Here is a 20,179-nt window from a genome sequence, read left to right as displayed (position 1 = left end):
AGTGGATCCAATCCTTCTAGAAAGCAATCTTTGTCTGCTGAGTCAATCCTCCTTGTCCAAATCGCTCCCCTGATCCGAGTCCGACCAGTATTTTATTCAAAGTTTCTATGTCGGTATACTTATTCATTGCTGCCTTCTTTTTAGCTTCCTGTTCGATATTCTTAGTTTTCACCCCCTTTAGAAGCCATCTTTAATGCTAAAACAATGGCATTACAGTGATGCAATCTGTTCTCAATGTAATGTAGTGTGCTAGGTGAGTCTCGTCTCTGAGCCAGGTAAAAATAGTTGCCATTACACATAAAAGTTATAGGCCTTGCTTTGTCCAATGCTGGTCAACTGCATATCCCTGGAAAACTTATCTTATTGGCTACAATACTGTCAAGCTGCCATAGTAACCAGTCCCCTGTGTAATGGATGCCTGTAAGCACGCAACATCATACTTTTGATGCGCAAAGATATAGTCACTCCTTTAAAATTGTTCATAAATATTATCCTGCCAACCACCATATGAAGAAGTTTAGGTAAAACATGAACTCACATTGTACCTTTTGTAATGACCTGTCACGCCTTGGTCATTGTATTTTGTGTTTTCGTTATATATTTGGTCAGGCCAGTGTGTGACATGGGTTTATATATTGTATTTTCGTATTGGGGTTTGTAGTATTTGGGATTGCGGCTGAGTAGTGGTGTTGTACAGGCTTGGCTGCCTGAGGCGGTTCTCAATCAGAGTCAGGTGATTCTCGTTGTCTCTGATTGGGAACCGTATTTAGGTAGCCGGGGTTTCTCTGTGTATTTCGTGGGTGATTGTTCCTGTCTCTGTGTAGTTTCACCAGATAGGCTGTAATTAGGTTTCACGATCCGTTTGTTGTTCTTGTATTTGTATAGTTATTTCATGTGTCACTTTAGCATGGCCTCCCCACCAAAAACTGAACTCAAAAACCCGAATCATCTCCTCAAAGTTCTGGAACAGCAATCAGCCTCCCAGATAGCTGTGCCCCATTCTCAGCCCGGCCAGTGGAAATGACGTTTCATTAAAGTCATGAGTAACCACCACGCTGCATTTCGGTCCGACTCTCTTTCGACAAACGAAGAAAGCCGTTACATGACCACCCAAAAACTGTGTTGCATCTTTTTTGGAATTGTATTCATGTAAGAGAACCGTGGCAAGACATCAGTAGATTTATAATTTATTAAGATTCCACACTATTGTGGAAAGATGTACTGCTTGCATTCTTAACCTACGATAGAAAGACGCTGAAACAATTTTGTGTAATTAATTTCAATAGTCTTTAGGCTAAATTTCAATGTACATTTACAAACAACACCACATTTTCTTACCATACCAAAATAAATTTAACTAAATTAGGACAAATAAATACTCTACTAACAAAAAAATTATAAGTGTATATATGTCCCTTAAGGTCCTTGTGTAATGTGATATTGTACCCCCTAGCCCAATTGTCCTTTGTATATTATTTATATATACACTTGTGTTCCCACATGTACTTCCTGTATTGGTTTGATGTATCCACCCAAAAACTTGCATCTTTTGGCTGTATACATGTAAGAGAACCGTGGCAAGACATCAGTAGATTTATAATAATATATATATATATATATATATATATATATATATATATATATATATATATATATATAAAAGTCCCTCCGTGGACATTCGATGTTGCCATTAAGTCATACATCATCAGATAACATTGCCAATAGGCTGGATTTCTTCCTACAAACGTAAAGATTAATTTCATACCCCGCATGTAGCTATAGCTCAAACACAGCCTTATCGAAGCTTACCTTGTAAGATGTTTGCTGTTCGGTGAAAACGTTGTGTAAAATAAATATTTTTATCCTCGGGGCTGGTGGTCAATAACGGTAGGTTACAGGCAGACAAATAAGACATCCTCATGGTCTGTGGGGTCCCGGCTTTCGGTGTGTATCATTTTATTCCGTGTTTATTTCGCTTATGCTTCAAGACGCTAACCGGAATGTAGGTAGAAGCCTTGAAATTAGGTCATCGGCTCGACCTGCCCTTATACATTCGTATGCCCATATATGGTAATAAATCACACCAAAGATTTTAAGGCACATGTCAATAGCCAAGATACTCAGCTTTCCGCAGACACACTTCTACTGATTCTATTACCCGACTGAATTTAATAAAACAAACTAATAGGGTCCCCAAATATGGGGACTTTACATTTAAGAGGCTAAATAAAGGTAAAAAATACAACAAAAAAAGTGATTCTGACTGTAAAAGGTGCTGCATGGTCAATCCGACTTCTGCATTGGCCGTGCAGCATTTCTGCTCATACGGCTTCTGCAGAAGTCTGGGTATTCATACTTTTTGCACTTTGCAGTGGCGAGCGCAGAGCTGTTGTGAAGGAAATAGTCAAAGAAGTGAGTTTGTGTTTATACAGGACTTCCCGCCTACACCTAACGTCAACCAATCATGTCAATTGTGTCACACCCTCTATATGGAGCCTCCAACCACATACTCAAATTAACCATACATTGGCTTTAAGTCGCTCTGGATAAGAGCGTCTGTTAAATGACTGAAATGTAATGTCTACAGTATGCAATGATATAAGAGGTTTGTGGGGCTCAACTTGCGATGTTGAGCAAGAGAGAGACTCGATAATGAACTGCATCAATTGGATTTAATTTTGGATTTAATTTAATTTTGAAAATGCTACATGGATCTGAGACACTGCATCGGCGTGACTCAGCGCATCTCTTCAGGAGAAGGATTAAACAAGTTTGAGTTAGCTGATGACTTAAATATGACACATACATTAATGATGTGTCCTATGCTGGTCAGAGTTCACAAATTGCGGTGGGGGGTCCAATTGGGGAGAGAATGCTGCGTAACGAATGTGCCCAAATTAACAATATTTCATTACAAATGAGTGGAAGGCAGGGTGGAGGCAGGAGAGTTTGCAACACTAGGAGAGAGGGAAGCAACGGTGGGTGGGTGCACTGTAAAACTTTCCCCTGTAAATTACAGCATTATACTTGCAGCAGATATGCCAGCTAAAGGAATTTATTAATAAATGAAATTCATTGAGGGAAGACAGGGTTTGTATTTTACTGTAACTGCATGGGATTGGTGCAAGCATGTTGGCTGCTAGGTAATGTGTTTTCATATTACAGAATATCAAATATATACACACAATATGTAAAATATGTATGAATAACTTGCACTTCTAGAGGCCTTAACAAAGGCTTCCAAACTTGCAGTGACAACAGAGCAAAACAGGCCAAGGGCATAGAAAATACCCAACCGTTGAAGGTTTGCAGCTTGCTGCCATTTCCAATCTGTCCCCTACACACATTTAGTTGTTAGTGCACTACTTACTACCACGTATTAGTTCAATTGTGCAGCACTCTCACTCATGGGTGTAACAAATGTAGCCTCTTACAAGGCATGCTTCAAAATATGTTAATGATGAAGAAACAACAATACCATTCATCAACTAGTGGTCATAAGGTTTTTCGTGATCCAAAAATAAGGTCCACTGTAAACCACAAGAATTTTTAACTCAAATACTTCTAGTAAGTAGTACTCAAAGTCAATGAAATTACTACTTAAATAGCTTATGTGTAACTGACTCAAAACTAAATGAAAATTCACACAACTACATTTTTGAAAGATATGATAACAAATGAACTTTTTTCACAGCATGCTTTAATGCAGGAATATATTTTTGGAATTGTTTTTAATATTTGTGTTTTATCATGCACATTGAGTGATTGATTGATTCAATGTTACGCTACACAAAGATAAATAATTGTTTTCTAAATTAATCCAATCATTGAACTTTTGCACCCCTTACTGAAATGGTTGTTCCAGTTTAAAACCTGTTAGAGATATAGGGGCAGTATTTGTTATGCAGGTGAATGAGGACCCAAAAGCGACTTGGCGAAAACAGAGTTTTTAATCCAGTAAAGAAACTTTACAAAACAAAAGGCATAATACTACTCGTAAAGACGAGAACAGACTGGAGACTTGATCAAGAACTGCAGGTTGCCTCGGGAAGGCACTTGAACCTAGCAGACTCGGACACCTGCTCACCACGCAGCATCTGAGGGAAACACGACACGACAGGGCAATACATAGACACAGCACGGTGAATATTAGACAAGGATCCGACAGGGCAGGAACGGAAAACAAGGAGAGAAATAGGGACTCTAATCAGGGAAAAGGATCGGGAACAGGTGTGGGAAGACTAAATGATTGATTAGGGGAATAGGAACAGCTGGGAGCAGGAACGGAACGATAGAGAGAAGAGAGAGCGAGAGAGTGAGAGAGGGAGGGGGAGAGAGAGGGATAGAAAGAGGGACAGAACCTAATAAGACCAGCAGAGGGAAACGAATAGAAGGGGAAGCACAGGGACAAGACATGATAATCAATGACAAAACATGACAGTACCCCCCCACTCACCGAGCGCCTCCTGGCGCACTCGAGGAGGAACCCTGGCGGCAACGGAGGAAATCATCAATAAGCGAACGGTCCAGCACGTCCCGAGACGGAACCCAACTCCTCTCCTCAGGACCGTAACCCTCCCAATCCACTAAGTATTGGTGACCCCGTCCCCGAGAACGCATGTCCATGATCTTACGTACCTTGTAAATAGGTGCGCTCTCGACAAGGACGGGAGGGGGGGAGGGAAGACGGAGGGGGGTGCGAAGAAAAGGCTTGACACAGGAGACATGGAAGACAGGATGGACGCGACGAAGATGTCGCGGAAGAAGCAGTCGCACAGCGACAGGATTGACGACCTGGGAGACACGGAACGGACCAATGAACCGCGGAGTCAACTTACGAGAAGCTGTCGTAAGAGGAAGGTTGCGAGTGGAAAGCCACACTCTCTGGCCGCAACAATACCTTGGACTCTTAATCCTGCGTTTATTGGCGGCTCTCACAGTCTGTGCCCTGTAACGGCAAAGTGCAGACCTCACCCTCCTCCAGGTGCGCTCACAACGTTGGACAAACGCTTGAGCGGAGGAACGCTGGACTCGGCAAGCTGGGATGAGAACAGAGGAGGCTGGTAACCCAGACTACTCTGAAACGGAGATAACCCGGTAGCAGACGAAGGAAGCGAGTTGTGAGCGTATTCTGCCCAGGGGAGCTGTTCTGCCCAAGACGCAGGGTTTCTGAAAGAAAGGCTGCGTAGTATGCGACCAATCGTCTGATTGGCCCTCTCTGCTTGACCGTTAGACTGGGGATGAAACCCGGAAGAGAGACTGACGGACGCACCAATCAAACGACAGAACTCCCTCCAAAACTGTGACGTGAATTGCGGACCTCTGTCTGCAACGGCGTCTAACGGGAGGCCATGAATTCTGAACACATTCTCGATGATGATTTGTGCCGTCTCCTTTGCGGAAGGAAGTTTAGCGAGGGGAATGAAATGTGCCGCCTTAGAGAACCTATCGACAACCGTAAGAATCACAGTCTTCCCCGCAGACAAAGGCAGACCGGTAATGAAGTCTAGGGCGATGTGAGACCATGGTCGAGAAGGAATGGGGAGCGGTCTGAGACGACCGGCAGGAGGAGAGTTACCCGACTTAGTCTGCGCGCAGTCCGAACAAGCAGCCACGAAACGGCGCGTGTCACGCTCCTGAGTCGGCCACCAAAAGCGCTGGCGAATAGACGCAAGAGTGCCTCGAACACCGGGATGACCAGCTAACTTGGCAGAGTGAGCCCACTGAAGAACAGCCAGACGAGTGGAAACAGGAACGAAAAGGAGGTTACTAGGACAAGCGCGCGGCGACGCAGTGTGCGTGAGTGCTTGCTTAACCTGTCTTTCAATTCCCCAGACTGTTAACCCGACAACACGCCCATAAGGAAGAATCACCTCGGGATCAGTAGAAGCCACAGAAGAACTAAACAGACGGGATAAGGCATCAGGCTTGGTGTTTTTGCTACCCGGACGGTAAGAAATCACAAACTCGAAACGAGCGAAAAACAACGCCCAACGAGCTTGACGGGCATTAAGTCGTTTGGCAGAACGGATGTACTCAAGGTTCTTATGGTCTGTCCAAACGACAAAAGGAACGGTCGCCCCCTCCAACCACTGTCGCCATTCGCCTAGGGCTAAGCGGATGGCGAGCAGTTCACGGTTACCCACATCATAGTTGCGCTCAGATGGCGACAGGCGATGAGAAAAATAAGCGCAAGGATGAACCTTATCGTCAGACTGGAAGCGCTGGGATAGAATGGCTCCCACGCCTACCTCTGAAGCGTCAACCTCGACAATGAATTGTCTAGTGACGTCAGGAGTAACGAGGATAGGAGCGGACGTAAAACGTTCTTTTAGAAGATCAAAAGCTCCCTGGGCGGAACCGGACCACTTAAAACACGTCTTGACAGAAGTAAGAGCTGTGAGAGGGGCAGCAACTTGACCGAAATTACGAATGAAACGCCGATAGAAATTAGCGAAACCTAAAAAGCGCTGCAACTCGACACGTGACCTTGGAACGGGCCAATCACTGACAGCTTGGACCTTAGCGGAATCCATCTGAATGCCTTCAGCGGAAATAACGGAACCGAGAAAAGTAACGGAGGAGACATGAAAAGAGCACTTCTCAGCCTTTACGTAGAGACAATTCTCTAAAAGGCGCTGTAGAACACGTCGAACGTGCTGAACATGAATCTCGAGTGACGGTGAAAAAATCAGGATATCGTCAAGATAGACAAAAACAAAGATGTTCAGCATGTCTCTCAGAACATCATTAACTAATGCCTGAAAAACAGCTGGCGCATTGGCGAGACCAAACGGCAGAACCCGGTACTCAAAATGCCCTAACGGAGTGTTAAACGCCGTTTTCCACTCGTCCCCCTCTCTGATGCGCACGAGATGGTAAGCGTTACGAAGGTCCAACTTAGTAAAGCACCTGGCTCCCTGCAGAATCTCGAAGGCTGATGACATAAGGGGAAGCGGATAACGATTCTTAACCGTTATGTCATTCAGCCCTCGATAATCCACGCAGGGGCGCAGAGTACCGTCCTTCTTCTTAACAAAAAGAACCCCGCCCCGGCCGGAGAGGAAGAAGGCACTATGGTACCGGCGTCAAGAGACACAGATAAATAATCCTCGAGAGCCTTCCGTTCGGGAGCCGACAGAGAGTATAGTCTACCCCAAGGAGGAGTGGTCCCCGGAAGGAGATCAATACTACAATCATACGACCGGTGAGGAGGAAGGGAGTTGGCTCGGGACCGACTGAAGACCGTGCGCAGATCATGATATTCCTCCGGCACTCCTGTCAAATCGCCAGGTTCCTCCTGAGAAGTAGGGACAGAAGAAATGGGAGGGATGGCAGACATTAAACACTTCACATGACAAGAAACGTTCCAGGATAGGATAGAATTACTAGACCAATTAATAGAAGGATTATGACATACTAGCCAGGGATGACCCAAAACAACAGGTGTAAAAGGTGAACGAAAAATCAAAAAAGAAATAGTCTCACTGTGGTTACCAGATACTGTGAGAGTTAAAGGTAGTGTCTCAAATCTGATACTGGGAAGATGACTACCATCTAAGGCAAACATGGGCGTAGGCTTGTCTAACTGTCTGAAAGGAATGTCATGTTTCCGAGCCCATGCTTCGTCCATGAAACAACCCTCAGCCCCAGAGTCAATCAAGGCACTGCATGTAGCACCCGAACCGGTCCAGCGTAGATGGACCGACATAGTAGTACAGGATCTAGATGAAGAGACCTGAGTAGTAGCGCTCACCAGTAGCCCTCCGCTTACTGATGAGCTCTGGCCTTTACTGGACATGAATTGACAAAATGTCCATCAAATCCGCAATAGAGGCACAGGCGGTTGGTGATCCTCCGTTCCCTCTCCTTGGTCGAGATGCGAATACCTCCCAGCTGCATGGGCTCAGTCTCTGAGCCAGAGGAGGGAGATGGTTGCGATGCGGAGCAGGGAAACACCGTTGACGCGAGCTCTCTTCCACGAGCTTGGTGACGAAGATCTACCCGTCGTTCTATGCGGATGGCGAGAGCAATCAAAGAGTCCACACTGGAAGGAACCTCCCGAGAGAGAATCTCATCTTTGACCACTGCGTGGAGTCCCTCCAGAAAACGAGCGAGCAGCGCCGGCTCGTTCCAGTCACTAGAGGCAGCAAGAGTGCGAAACTCTATAGAGTAATCCGTTATGGATAGATCACCTTGGCATAGGGAAGCCAGGGCCCTAGAAGCCTCCCCACCAAAAACTGAACGGTCAAAAACCCGAATCATCTCCTCTTTAAAGTTCTGGTAATTGTTAGAACAATCAGCCCTTGCCTCCCAGATAGCTGTGTCGAGCCCGGCCAGTAAGGAGTGAAATTAAGCAACCCGAGCTCTCTCGCTAGAGTATGTGTTGGGTTGGAGAGAGAACACAATATCACACTGGGTGAGAAAGGAGCGGCACTCCGTGGGCTGCCCGGAGTAGCAAGGTGGGTTCTTAACCCTAGGTTCCGGAGGCTCGGCAGGCCAGGAAGTAACAGGTGGCACGAGACGAAGACTCTGGAACTGTCCAGAGAGGTCGGAAACCTGAGCGGCCAGGTTCTCCACGGCATGGCGAGCAGCAGACAATTCCTGCTCGTGTCTGCCGAGCATGGCTCCTTGGATCTCGACGGCAGTGTTACGAGCATCTGTAGTCGCTGGGTCCATTCCTTGGTCGGATCCTTCTGTTATGCAGGTGAATGAGGACCCAAAAGCGACTTGGCGAAAACAGAGTTTTTAATCCAGTAAAGAAACTTTACAAAACAAAAGGCATAATACTACTCGTAAAGACGAGAACAGACTGGAGACTTGATCAAGAACTGCAGGTTGCCTCGGGAAGGCACTTGAACCTAGCAGACTCGGACACCTGCTCACCACGCAGCATCTGAGGGAAACACGACACGACAGGGCAATACATAGACACAGCACGGTGAATATTAGACAAGGATCCGACAGGGCAGGAACGGAAAACAAGGAGAGAAATAGGGACTCTAATCAGGGAAAAGGATCGGGAACAGGTGTGGGAAGACTAAATGATTGATTAGGGGAATAGGAACAGCTGGGAGCAGGAACGGAACGATAGAGAGAAGAGAGAGCGAGAGAGTGAGAGAGGGAGGGGGAGAGAGAGGGATAGAAAGAGGGACAGAACCTAATAAGACCAGCAGAGGGAAACGAATAGAAGGGGAAGCACAGGGACAAGACATGATAATCAATGACAAAACATGACAGTATTTCCACTTTGGATGAATTGCGTGCTCATAGTGAACTGCATCAAAATCTGTCCTAAATTGCTAATATATGCATATTATTATTAATATTGGATAGAAAACACTCTGAAGTTTCTAAACCCGTTTGAATTATGTCTGTGAGTATAACAGAACTATAACAGACAATCTTCCAAACAAGTTTTGAAATCCTGAAAGTTGGGGCAACTTTGACGTCATCGCCCCCTCCCTCCCCAACAAGTTATGGATCTGGAAACACTTCCTACGTCTTCCAGTAGATGTCCTCATTCAGTAGAAAGTGTAATGGAGCATTTGCTGTTAACTTTGATCTAATGGGAAGGAAAGTAGTTGGTGTCGCAAAAGGATGCCATTTTGTTGAGGCGCGTTTGCCTTTGAGTGCTTCGGCTGTTCCAATCAGCCCCAGATGAAAACGAATGATCCAGTTGGAATGCTATTGGATATATATGATTATAACATCCTGAAGATTGATTCTGCACTTAGTTTGACCAGTTTCTTCGACCTGTAATATGTCATTTGGAAGTTTTGATGCAAAGTTATCCTGGACCAGAAGTCATTTTTTGGGCATTTGAGCTGAAAGTGGTAGCAAATGCTGCTACTTGGACACTAGAATTGAACATTATGAAACAAAACAATTTATTGTTGAACTAGGACTCCTTGCACTACATTCTGATAAAAGATCATCAAAGGTAAGGGAATATTTACGTTGTAATTTTGTATTTCTGTTGACTCCAACATGGCAGGGAAATATTGTTACGTCTGAGCGCCGTCTCAGATTATTGCAATGTTAGGCTTTTTCCATAACATAAAAATAAAAATGTGACACAGCGGTTGCATTAAGAACCAGTGTATCTTTAATTATATGTAGAACATGTATCTTTAGTCAAAGTATTTCTGTTATCTGGCGTAGCTTTCTATAATTCCTCCGGATATTTTGGAGGATTTTCTGAACATGGCGTCAATGTAAACCGAGATTTATGGATATAAAATGCATATTATCAAACAAAACATAAATGTACTGTGTAACATGTCATATGACTGTCATCTTGATGAAGATTTTCAAGAGGTTAGTGATTGATTTCTTTTTAAATCCTGCTTTTGTGATTTTTATCTTTTGCTGGAAAAATGGCTACGTTTTTTCTGTGGTTTGGTGGTGGTCTAACATAAATATATGTTGTGTTTTCGGCGTAAAGCATTTTAAAAATATGACACGCTGGGTAGATGAACAAGTTGTTTATCTTTCATTTGAGGTATTGGACTTGTTAATGTGTGGAGGTTAAATATTTCTAAAGAATATTTTTGCATTCCCTGCGCCATCTTTTCAGCTGAATGGGGGGGTGGAGTTCCTGTAGGGGAACCCATCGCCTCAATAAGTTTAAATGGCTTAGGTAGCTTCCTCCCACTGTTCTTAACCCTGGCAGTCATTATGAATACAAATTGCAATTTTAGCTGTCGGATAACCGACAGTGGGTAGATTCCAATAGAAATGACACATCTATTTGCAAACCAGCATAATGTGATTTAGAGTTAGTGTTGCAAAAGTCTGGTAAATTTTCCAGAAATCCTGGTTAGAAGATTATGGTTTGTGGAATTTTGCAACCCTACTTGCAGGCCTGACATGACCTGTAAACTATGACTTTTTCAGGCCACTGTATAAGGCCTTATGATATATGTAATTAATCATATTTGCCAAAGAACTCACTTGTCAAAGGCCACAGGAATGAAAACGAACAAATTCAGCAACAATGTCTCTGTCACTAACAAATAAAGTGATTTATTCATCAATATTATTTAATTTAAAAATTATTTAAGTAGGTAAGTCAGTTAAGAACAAATCCTTATTTACAATGATGCCCGACCTGGGCCAAACCCTCCCCTAACCTGGACTATGCTGAGCCAATTGTGTGCTGGCCAATGGGTGGTAACTCTACAATTCATTCGAAAAGGCAAGGCACACTGGGAAATTATTGGAGGTATGACTTAGTGGGGGCGTTAAATTGACGTTTACATTTTTAAAAATGCATTTGTATAAGAGCGTCTGCTAAATGACTTAAATGTAAATGTAAAGTAGTATTGCTCACTTCAGCTATTTAAATTTCTTAATTTAATGTTTATAGGTAATTGGTTTCCTAAAATGTTTGAGTAGCCAGAACTTCTCTAGTTTTACAGTGTAGGGTACTGTATTCTGTGGGGTGGAATTACAGTACCATTTAAATACACAACTTCTTTAAGGTAATTTACTGTTCAATCCAAGTTTCATTGGAATTGACTGTGTAATTGACCAGTTATGCCTAATATCACACAGAGTGCATTGCGATTTACGGCAATTTACTGGAAATAATTAACAGTACATTGCTGTTAGTTGTATAATACTGTAAAAACAACAATATTTTTTAACATTGCCGCATAGAAAAAAAATCATTGCGCCTGTATTATGGGTCATATCTTTTGAACGGTTTGGGCTAGAAACAAGCTGTTAGTAATGTTATGTTGTAATGTTGCAAACATAATGGTTACGAATATGTGTGTTTATTCACTATGGCACTGAGAGGCTGTGGTACAGCAAAGCCTAAACATTACAACAATTATTATTTTTCAGCATTTTACCCATAATGCAGTGCAATCTAGAGCATCAATTCTGTAAAACACAAGGTATTTTACTGTAATTTTACAGTGTTTTACTGTTGAAATTACATAAAGTCTTACAGTGTGTGCGTGAGTGAAGCGAGGGAGGGAGGCTATTTGTCTCCCCAAAATGCCTGCCGTGAAGACTCCATCTGCTCCAGTCATCGGGTTTAAGAGGGAACCTTAATTCAAACTAATTGCGAGCGATGAACAGGTAAACAAACCACTGTGTTGTTGGGGAGAAGTAGGAGGGAGCGGAGAAGCATTTTAAGTACGCTTGCTTAGTTGTACGTGGATGGGGTTGGATTCATTAATACGAGCGTTCTGCTATCTGCTGCCAGATAGTGTAGCTAATTCTGGGATGGAACTGTGGAACTGTCGGGATCTAAACTGAATTGGGAGCCAAGTCATAGCTTGTGGTGTGGTTAGTGAGTGAGTGAGAAAAGGTTCACACTGGGTTGAGGCTACTCATTGGTGGTTGATGGAATTAGAATGACTATAATTTACATACCTATTCAAGTAAACATTCTGGTCATTCTAATTCCAAGGAGTTACCCCCACAATGTGCTTTCAAACATAGTGAGAAAGAATATACATTCTGTAAATAAAACTCACTGTAGTGGTTTTGACTCTGCCTCCTGGTTGTGTACAAGTCCATCCAGATTTATTGATTAACAGGTCACAGCCCTCATCTTCCAAACATGGGACCATCTCACACCACTGTTTCGTCCGAACGATACTAGCTGCGGAGTGAGGGAGGGAGGGAGGGAGAGAGGATGATAAGAAAGGGAGAAATAGAGAGACATGGTTAACCTCATTCGGAAGGGTCAAAACACAGTCTCAGTGTTTAAAACAATAAGCAGGTATTTATATTATTTTCAGATGCTATTTTGGTTCTATAAACTCAATTGATTGAGGCACTACAATTAGTATCCTTCTGGATATATGGCAAGATCATATTAACTATTGCATAGTTAGCACACAGAGCCAGAGTACGATCAAATATTCTGCGTTACTGAAATCCGCCTGACTCGCTCACCCTACAGATGTATGATCTTAATTGTATCAATCTGTGACATGAAAACTTTCCTGCCGTGTATTTGAGGTTAAAAAAAGGTTTCTGAAGTTTCAGAAATTTCAACGTTGAAATTTCAGACCTGATTTTCTCTTACGACAAATTGATCAACCCCTACCAAAATGTTCATAAATTATAATCCACATAATAATTAACATTTCTTGTTGCTGCAGGATTATCTTCTGCTTTAGCAAACTGGCTCAAATGAAGATCCTACTTCTGTACATCCAAAATAGTATCACTAATCTTTCTTTTTCTACATCAGCCTTGTCTGGGCTTGTCAAAGTTTGTGATGACGCACTTCTGAAACATGTTCATGGGCATCCTTATCCAGCTTGACTGTGGACTAATCAACAGATAGAGTATGGATTAATAATAAACACTTCTTCTGAAACCAACCAAACTGTCTGTCTAATCACAGAGCATTGTATTTGAGGTAGGCTCTTTGGTGTAGGGACTTCATATACAAAAGACTAATTTAAAAAAGAAGGACACACTAATCCCAGCCCTGCACACCTTCAGACAAATGGCACCCTCAACTGGCCTTCAGAGAGAGAAAGAGTTAGGGAGAGGGAAAAAGGGAGATAGACATCTATAAGAGGGAGAGATTTATTTTCCATCTGTAAATGAGATTGTGAAGCATTGGGAGACAAACAAAACATAGAGGGTGAATTGTTACACTGAAATATATTGCCATATTCTATCATGACACCTATGATATTCAGATCTAGTAACAAACCATATGCAAGAAAGATACATATGTTTTGATCCATACACAGCAAATTGGCCAGTGTTATCTAGTGTTGATTTTTCAGTTGAATAATTCTTGTGTTGATTCAATTGTTAAATGAACACGCAGTGGTATAAAAGAACCCCAGTATTGGTGTTAATAACCTGCTAATAACCAGTGTTTAGTGTGAGAGTGTGATTGTGTCAGTTTTACTCTGTGGAGAGTAAAACATTGTTTCCATTATATCCAATAATGTTGGATTATAGCTTGAAATACACTTATTCATGTTGCCATACTAGAACTTATTGATTACTTTACATGCATAATTAATGTATATATTGGGGTCAATGGAGGGTAATAAATCAATTAGATGTATTATTTTAACTGAATCTCAGTGTAATCTTAGTGTAACCTTTATTTAACTAGGCAAGTCAGAACTAGGCAATAAGAACAAATTCTTATTTACAAGGACAACCTACTCCTTCCTCCCCTGTCAGGGAATTGAACCCCGGTCCCTGCGCACAACACGGATATTCTTAAGCTCTTTAACTAGCCCAGTACTGTGTAGCCTACTCCCGACCGTCACGTTGTACAGTGCCATATTTTCCGTTCCATCCTAATGGAAACCCAGAGGGTTTTTTGTTTTTCTTGGAATATAAACACCATAATATTAATCAAATTAATCCCAAACTCTGAAAGTAATTGGAAAGGTAGATACAAATTATTTGTGACACTGTGGTTACAATAAAGAATGTAAACAAGATGTAAACAAGATGCCGTGTTTTTATTTACAGTAGTGATGGACAGGTGGTGACATTTTGAAAACATGTTTTCAAAAATGTGTAGCCCGATTAGCAGGACAATAGACTCTTTATAGCCTGGCTACTGTAGGTGTGAACATCCCGTGTGAACATCCCCCTACCTGCAATGTATTCATTGTGTAAGTACTCTGAAGTGTTACATTTCTAACTTAAAACAGCAGTACACTATTTCTTCATGAACATCTTTATACTTGTAGGGAGGTCATACAAGCACGTGGAGGCCATACACACTACTGACCCTCATTTTGACTTGTTTTAAGGACATTACATCAAAGTTGGATCAGCCTGTTGTGTGGTTTTCCACTTTAATTTTGAGTTTGACTCCAAATCCAGACCTCTATGGGTTGATGCATTTGATTTCCATTGATAATTGTTGTGTGATTTTGTTGTCAGCACATTCAACTATGTAAAGAAAAAAGTATTTAATAAGAATATTTCATTCATTCAGATGTAGGATGTGTTATTTTAGTGTTCCCTTTATTTTTTGAGCATTGTATATATATATATATATTAGAGAGAGAATTGATGCAATTTCAATGTTGCTTATCACCAAATTTGCTTGAGATGATTTTACTGCAACACTGCTCACTGCATCCAAGTTGCTTGACATAGGCTTTTCAAAAAGCTGTCAGTCAAGGCGAGCTCATGAATATAAGCTCCCTGCCCACTCAGAATGTATTTTGAACCATCCTGGTAGTTAGTCATTAGATAAAAAGTACTTTTCAGAAAAAGTTCAGTGTTGCTTTTCAGTGTTGCTTTTAGTTAACACTGGAGAATTTGGTGTGTGCCTATAACTCACTGAGATCATAGATCATAGAAGCAGTTCCCTCCTACTCATGAGACTAGATTAAACAAATGTACTCTAAAAAACATGTTCTGTGAAGCTTTATAATGATGAATGTCATTCTAAGAATAAACATTGCAAAACACTGATGATTCTCATTGCCACATTCTGCATTCGATTTCATATTTTTTTAACTTCTGAAATGTTCCTTTGTAATAAGCTAATTGTATAAACACAAAGAACACTTGAACACAGCTCAACAATCAACTCAGGAGTGTCGTAACATAACACGCCTTCAGACAAAAGGCCTAATCAGTCCTAAAGTTGGCTCTAATAGAGAAATGTAGAGCAACAGTAATCAAGGCTCAATGGGATCTGCTTTAGGCCTGTTTTCACATTGCGTCGTGTCACTTTCGCTCCCTGTGCTGTGGTTGTTCACACAATGACCACACAAGAGCAATCAATTATGCCCCAGGACAGGCTTCTCTTGCTTCACATTCACATCCATGCACACTCGCTCGCATGCACAAGAATACACACACATGCACACACACACACACACACACTCACATGCACATTCACTTTCAAATCAAATTGTATTTGTCACATGCCCCCGAATACAACAGTTGTAGACCTTACAGTGAAATGCTTACTTACAAGCCCAACTTTTTTTTTTCTGCACCAAGCAAGGTGGGCCCTGTTCTTTATAAGATTTGACTTCACGCCGAGCTATCACCCAGTTTCAAAGAACACCAAAGCCGATGTCTTGTCCCGTCTTTACGATTCGGTAGAGGTTCCTGTCCAGGATGCACCCATAATCTCTTCCTCTCGAGTGGTCTGGGACGTAGGGCAGGCGGAGTGGGAGGTCTGCCAGGCTCTAGATAGGGAGCCCACACCCACTACCTGCCCTCCTGAGCACATCTACGTTCCCACGGGGATAAGGGATTGGCTGCTGACCTGGGCGCACACAGCTGTCGTCACTGGACATCCAGGTATTTCTCGCACTACCCAATCTATCTCCGAGAAGTATTGTTGGCCTACCTTGGTGCAGGACGTTTGTCGCTACGTCAACTCCTGTTCCATATGTGGTCAGACCAAATCCCCCCGGCACGCTCCAGCCATGAAACCCTTTCCCCTTCTCCTACCTCAGCGTCCCTGGTCTCATCTATCCATTGACTTTGTCACTGATCTCCCCTCCTCTGACGGTTTTACCACCATTTTGGTGGTTGTGAATAGATTTTCTAAATCCTATCATTTCATCCCTCTCTCTGGTCTCCTTACTGCTCTCCTAATGCACTATTCCAGCAGGTTTTCCTGACATAGTGACCTTCCGGGGGACATTGTCTCCGTTGAGTGGTTCAGGCGCGCAGAAGAATTGTGGCGCAAGGCTCACGTGAGACTCCAGCGCGCCGTCCACTGTCAGAAGGAGTAGGCAGACCGCCACTGTAGTGAAACTCCCGTGTTCTATCCTGGGGATCGTGTCTGGCTCTCTACCGGGAACCTCCCACTCCGCCTGCCCTGCAAGAAGCTGAGAGCTGGTTTGTGGGGCTGTTCAATGTTCTCTGTGGGGTCAACAAGGTGACATATAGGTTACAGCTTCCCAGTGACTACTCTATCTCCCCTTCTTTTCATGTCTCTCTTCTCAGGCCGGTGGTTCCTGGTCCCCTGGCTGATGCTGTCCCCTACGACACACCTCAGCCCCCCTTGGATGTTGAGGGAGCTCCCACCTATGCTGTCAGATCCCTACTGGACTCCCAACGTCGTGGGGTCAGCTCCAGTACCTGTTGGACTGGGAGGGGTACGGCCCAGAGGAGCGGTGTTGGTTCCGGTGGAGGACATTCTGGATCCCAACATCTTCTGTGATTTCCATCTTCACCCCTGCGTCTCTTCCTCGGGGCCATCACCCTCTGATTGGCATCGTCCTGCGACTGGAGCTTACCACCTGCACCTGCTTCTCGACTCCCAGCATCTACGTTACAATGATGTAAATGTACTATAGATGTTAGTGGTTCAATATCCAAAGGTTTCATTTCAAGCCTTTGGAATATTTGTACAATGTAGCATACCACTGTGTTTTTGTAGGTGCCATATTTGTGCATAATTGGCTTTTTCTTTTACATGCCAATGTTCTTGGTGTCTGCCAGTGCCCACGGCATATATCTATGTGTGTGTGTGTGTGTGTGTGTGTGTGTGTGTGTGTGTGTGTGTGTGTGTGTGTGTGTGTGTGTGTGTGTGTGTGTGTGTGTGTGTGTGTGTGTGTGTGTGTGTGTGTGTGTGTGTGTGTGTGTGTGTGTGTGTGTGTGTGTGTGTGTGTGTGTGTGTGTTGTCTGAGCCATCAGGCACACTGGGGGAAGTATGTGGAGCGGGATGGGAGGTCTTCAGTGATATCGTTCACTTGCAGATGTGCTCTGACATTTCCTCCATCCAAACACACACGCACAAACATAGCCTGGAGAAGCAGTAAGCCAGAGGAGGAAATGTCAACCTGAACAGGAGTCTTCGCCGATGGAGATAATTTAATAATAACTCAGGTCTGCTGGGACCTCCGTCAGTACATCTGCACCAGACAGACACCAAGGCCCAGTCGGCTGTTCCTTCCCAAACATTGAAACATTTTGCTATTCTGCTCTTTTTATTTTCTATATCAAGCCATTATGTGTAATGCGTTGTACATACTTTACATGATCAGAAGAAAATATAATAATATATACAGTACCAGTCAAAAGTTTGGACACTCAAGGGTTTTTGATTTGTTTAACACAATTAGATTACTACATGATTCCATATGTGTTATTTCATAGTTGTGATGTCTTCACTATTATTCTACAATGAAGAAAATAGTAAAAATATAGAAAAACCCTGGACTGAGTAGGTGTGTCCAAACTTTTGACAGGTACTATAAATATATAGAATGTAAGTTATTGGTAGTTTCCCCAAGTCAGGTTCATATGTAGCCATGTACTGTTGAGAGATTGCTGTATAATATGGCCCGGTAAAAGGTCCGGGAAAACTACTGGACCTAGTCATTAGCTATCCTTGAATTATAATTCCTATGAGAGGACACACAGGCAGAAACAACAAGATAGCATACCAGTACACTTAGCAATAATGAAAAGCACACAGAACACGTAGTGCTACATGATGTTCCTGTTCACACTCAGACTCCCAGATGTGTCAGCTCAATGTTTAACTTGTTAATGAAGAACGTATAAAGCTGGGCTAAACCAATGCCCCCTCAGGACACAACACATAACACTTAATCCCCTATCTCTCTCTCTCTCTCTTCTCCTTCTCTGTGGGTGCCTCTGTCTTTCTATCTCTTTCTGTCGCTCCCTCCTTCCCTCTCTTTCTACCCCCTCCCTCTCTCTGTCTCTCTCTCCTCTCTCGTGTGAATCAGGCAATTTAGCCTCTATTGACCTCTCCATACCAAACAAATCCACTCTAAATTATGCATAACCTTTTCTTGGCAGATTTCCCACATAACCAGTGTTTATTCCCTATTCTCACCACATAATACACAAAGACTGCTGAACACTAAACAGTGTATTTCTTCAAGATATGAGATTTCTAACCTTCACATCCTCTCTCTCAATATTCAACCGTGTACCATGAAAGGGACAGTGATGTTTGCTTTGTACAGTATAACATATAAAATAAAATGTTATTAGTCACATACACATGGTTAGCAGATGTTATTGAGATTGTAGGGAAATGCTTATGCTTCTAGATCCGGCAGTGCAGCAGTATCAAACAGGTAATATCTAAAAATTCCACAACAAAACCTAATATCTAACAAATTCCACAACAAAACCAAAAACACACAATATAGTAAAGGAATGGGATAAGAACATATAAGTATAAAATATATGGATGAGCAGTGACAGAGTGGCGAAGATGTAATAGATAGTAAAGAATAGATAGTGAAGGATACAGTCTACATTATGTACTGTACATATGAGATGAGTAATGCAAGATATGTATACATTCTTAAAGTGGCATTATTAAAGTGACTAGTTTTCCATTTATTAAAGTGAACAATGATATCAAGTCTGTAGGTAGGCAGCTACCTCTCTGTGTTAGTGGAGGGTGTTTAACAATCGGATGGCCTTGAGATAGAAGCTGTTTTTCAATCGCTCTGTCCCAGCTTTGATGCAACTGTACTGACCTCGCCTTCTGGGTGGAAGCGGGGTGAACAGGCAGTGGCTCGGGTGGTAATTGTCCTTGATGATCTTTTTTGCCTTCCTGTGACATCGGGTGTTGCAGGTGTCCTAGAGGGCAGGTAGTTTGCACCCGGTGATGAGCTGTGCAGACTGCACCACCACCTTGCGGTTGTGGACGGTGTAGTTTCCGTACCAGGCAGTGATAAGCCCGACAGGATGCTCTCGATTGGCACCTGTAAAAGTTAGTGACGGTTTTTGGCGTCAAGCCATATTATTTCAGCCTCCTGAGGTTGAAGAGGTACTGGTATGCCTTCTTCACTATCCTGTCTGTGTGTGTGGACCATTTCAGTTTGTCTGTGATATGAACACAGAGGAACTTAAAACGTTCCACCTTCTCCACTGCTGTCCTGTCAATGTGGATAGGGGGGTGCTCCCTTTGCTGTTTCCTCAAGTCCACGATCATCTCTTTTGTTTGTCTGACATTGAGTGAGAGGTTATTTTCCTGACACCACACTCCAAGGGCCCTCACGTCCTCCCTGTAGGCTTTCTTGTCGTTGTTGGTAATCAACAACACCGTTGTGTTGTCTGCAAACTTGATGATTGAGTTGGAGGTGTGCATGGCCACGCAGTCGTGGGTGAATAGGGAGTACAGGAGGGAGCTGAGAACGCACCCTTGTGGGGCCCCAGTGTTAAGGATCAGTAGAGTGGAGATGTTGTTTCCTACCTTCAC

General features: G+C 43.0%; 1 protein-coding gene across 2 annotated transcripts in view; it reads right to left on the bottom strand.

The window, feature by feature from the left end:
* Positions 1-20,179, bottom strand: part of LOC124013529 (chemokine-like protein TAFA-5) — a 179,525-nt gene that overhangs the window by 17,100 nt on the left and 142,246 nt on the right. For both annotated transcript variants that reach the window (XM_046327832.1, XM_046327833.1), the window contains exon 3: positions 12,495-12,622. In XM_046327832.1, coding sequence (XP_046183788.1) covers positions 12,495-12,622 — 128 coding nt within the window. The remainder of the gene's footprint in view (positions 1-12,494; positions 12,623-20,179) is intronic.

Source organism: Oncorhynchus gorbuscha, linkage group LG25 (assembly GCF_021184085.1).
Source record: "Oncorhynchus gorbuscha isolate QuinsamMale2020 ecotype Even-year linkage group LG25, OgorEven_v1.0, whole genome shotgun sequence".
Taxonomy (NCBI): domain Eukaryota; kingdom Metazoa; phylum Chordata; class Actinopteri; order Salmoniformes; family Salmonidae; genus Oncorhynchus; species Oncorhynchus gorbuscha.
Note: the sequence above shows the minus strand (reverse complement) of the source record. Positions and strands in the feature narration are given on the sequence as shown.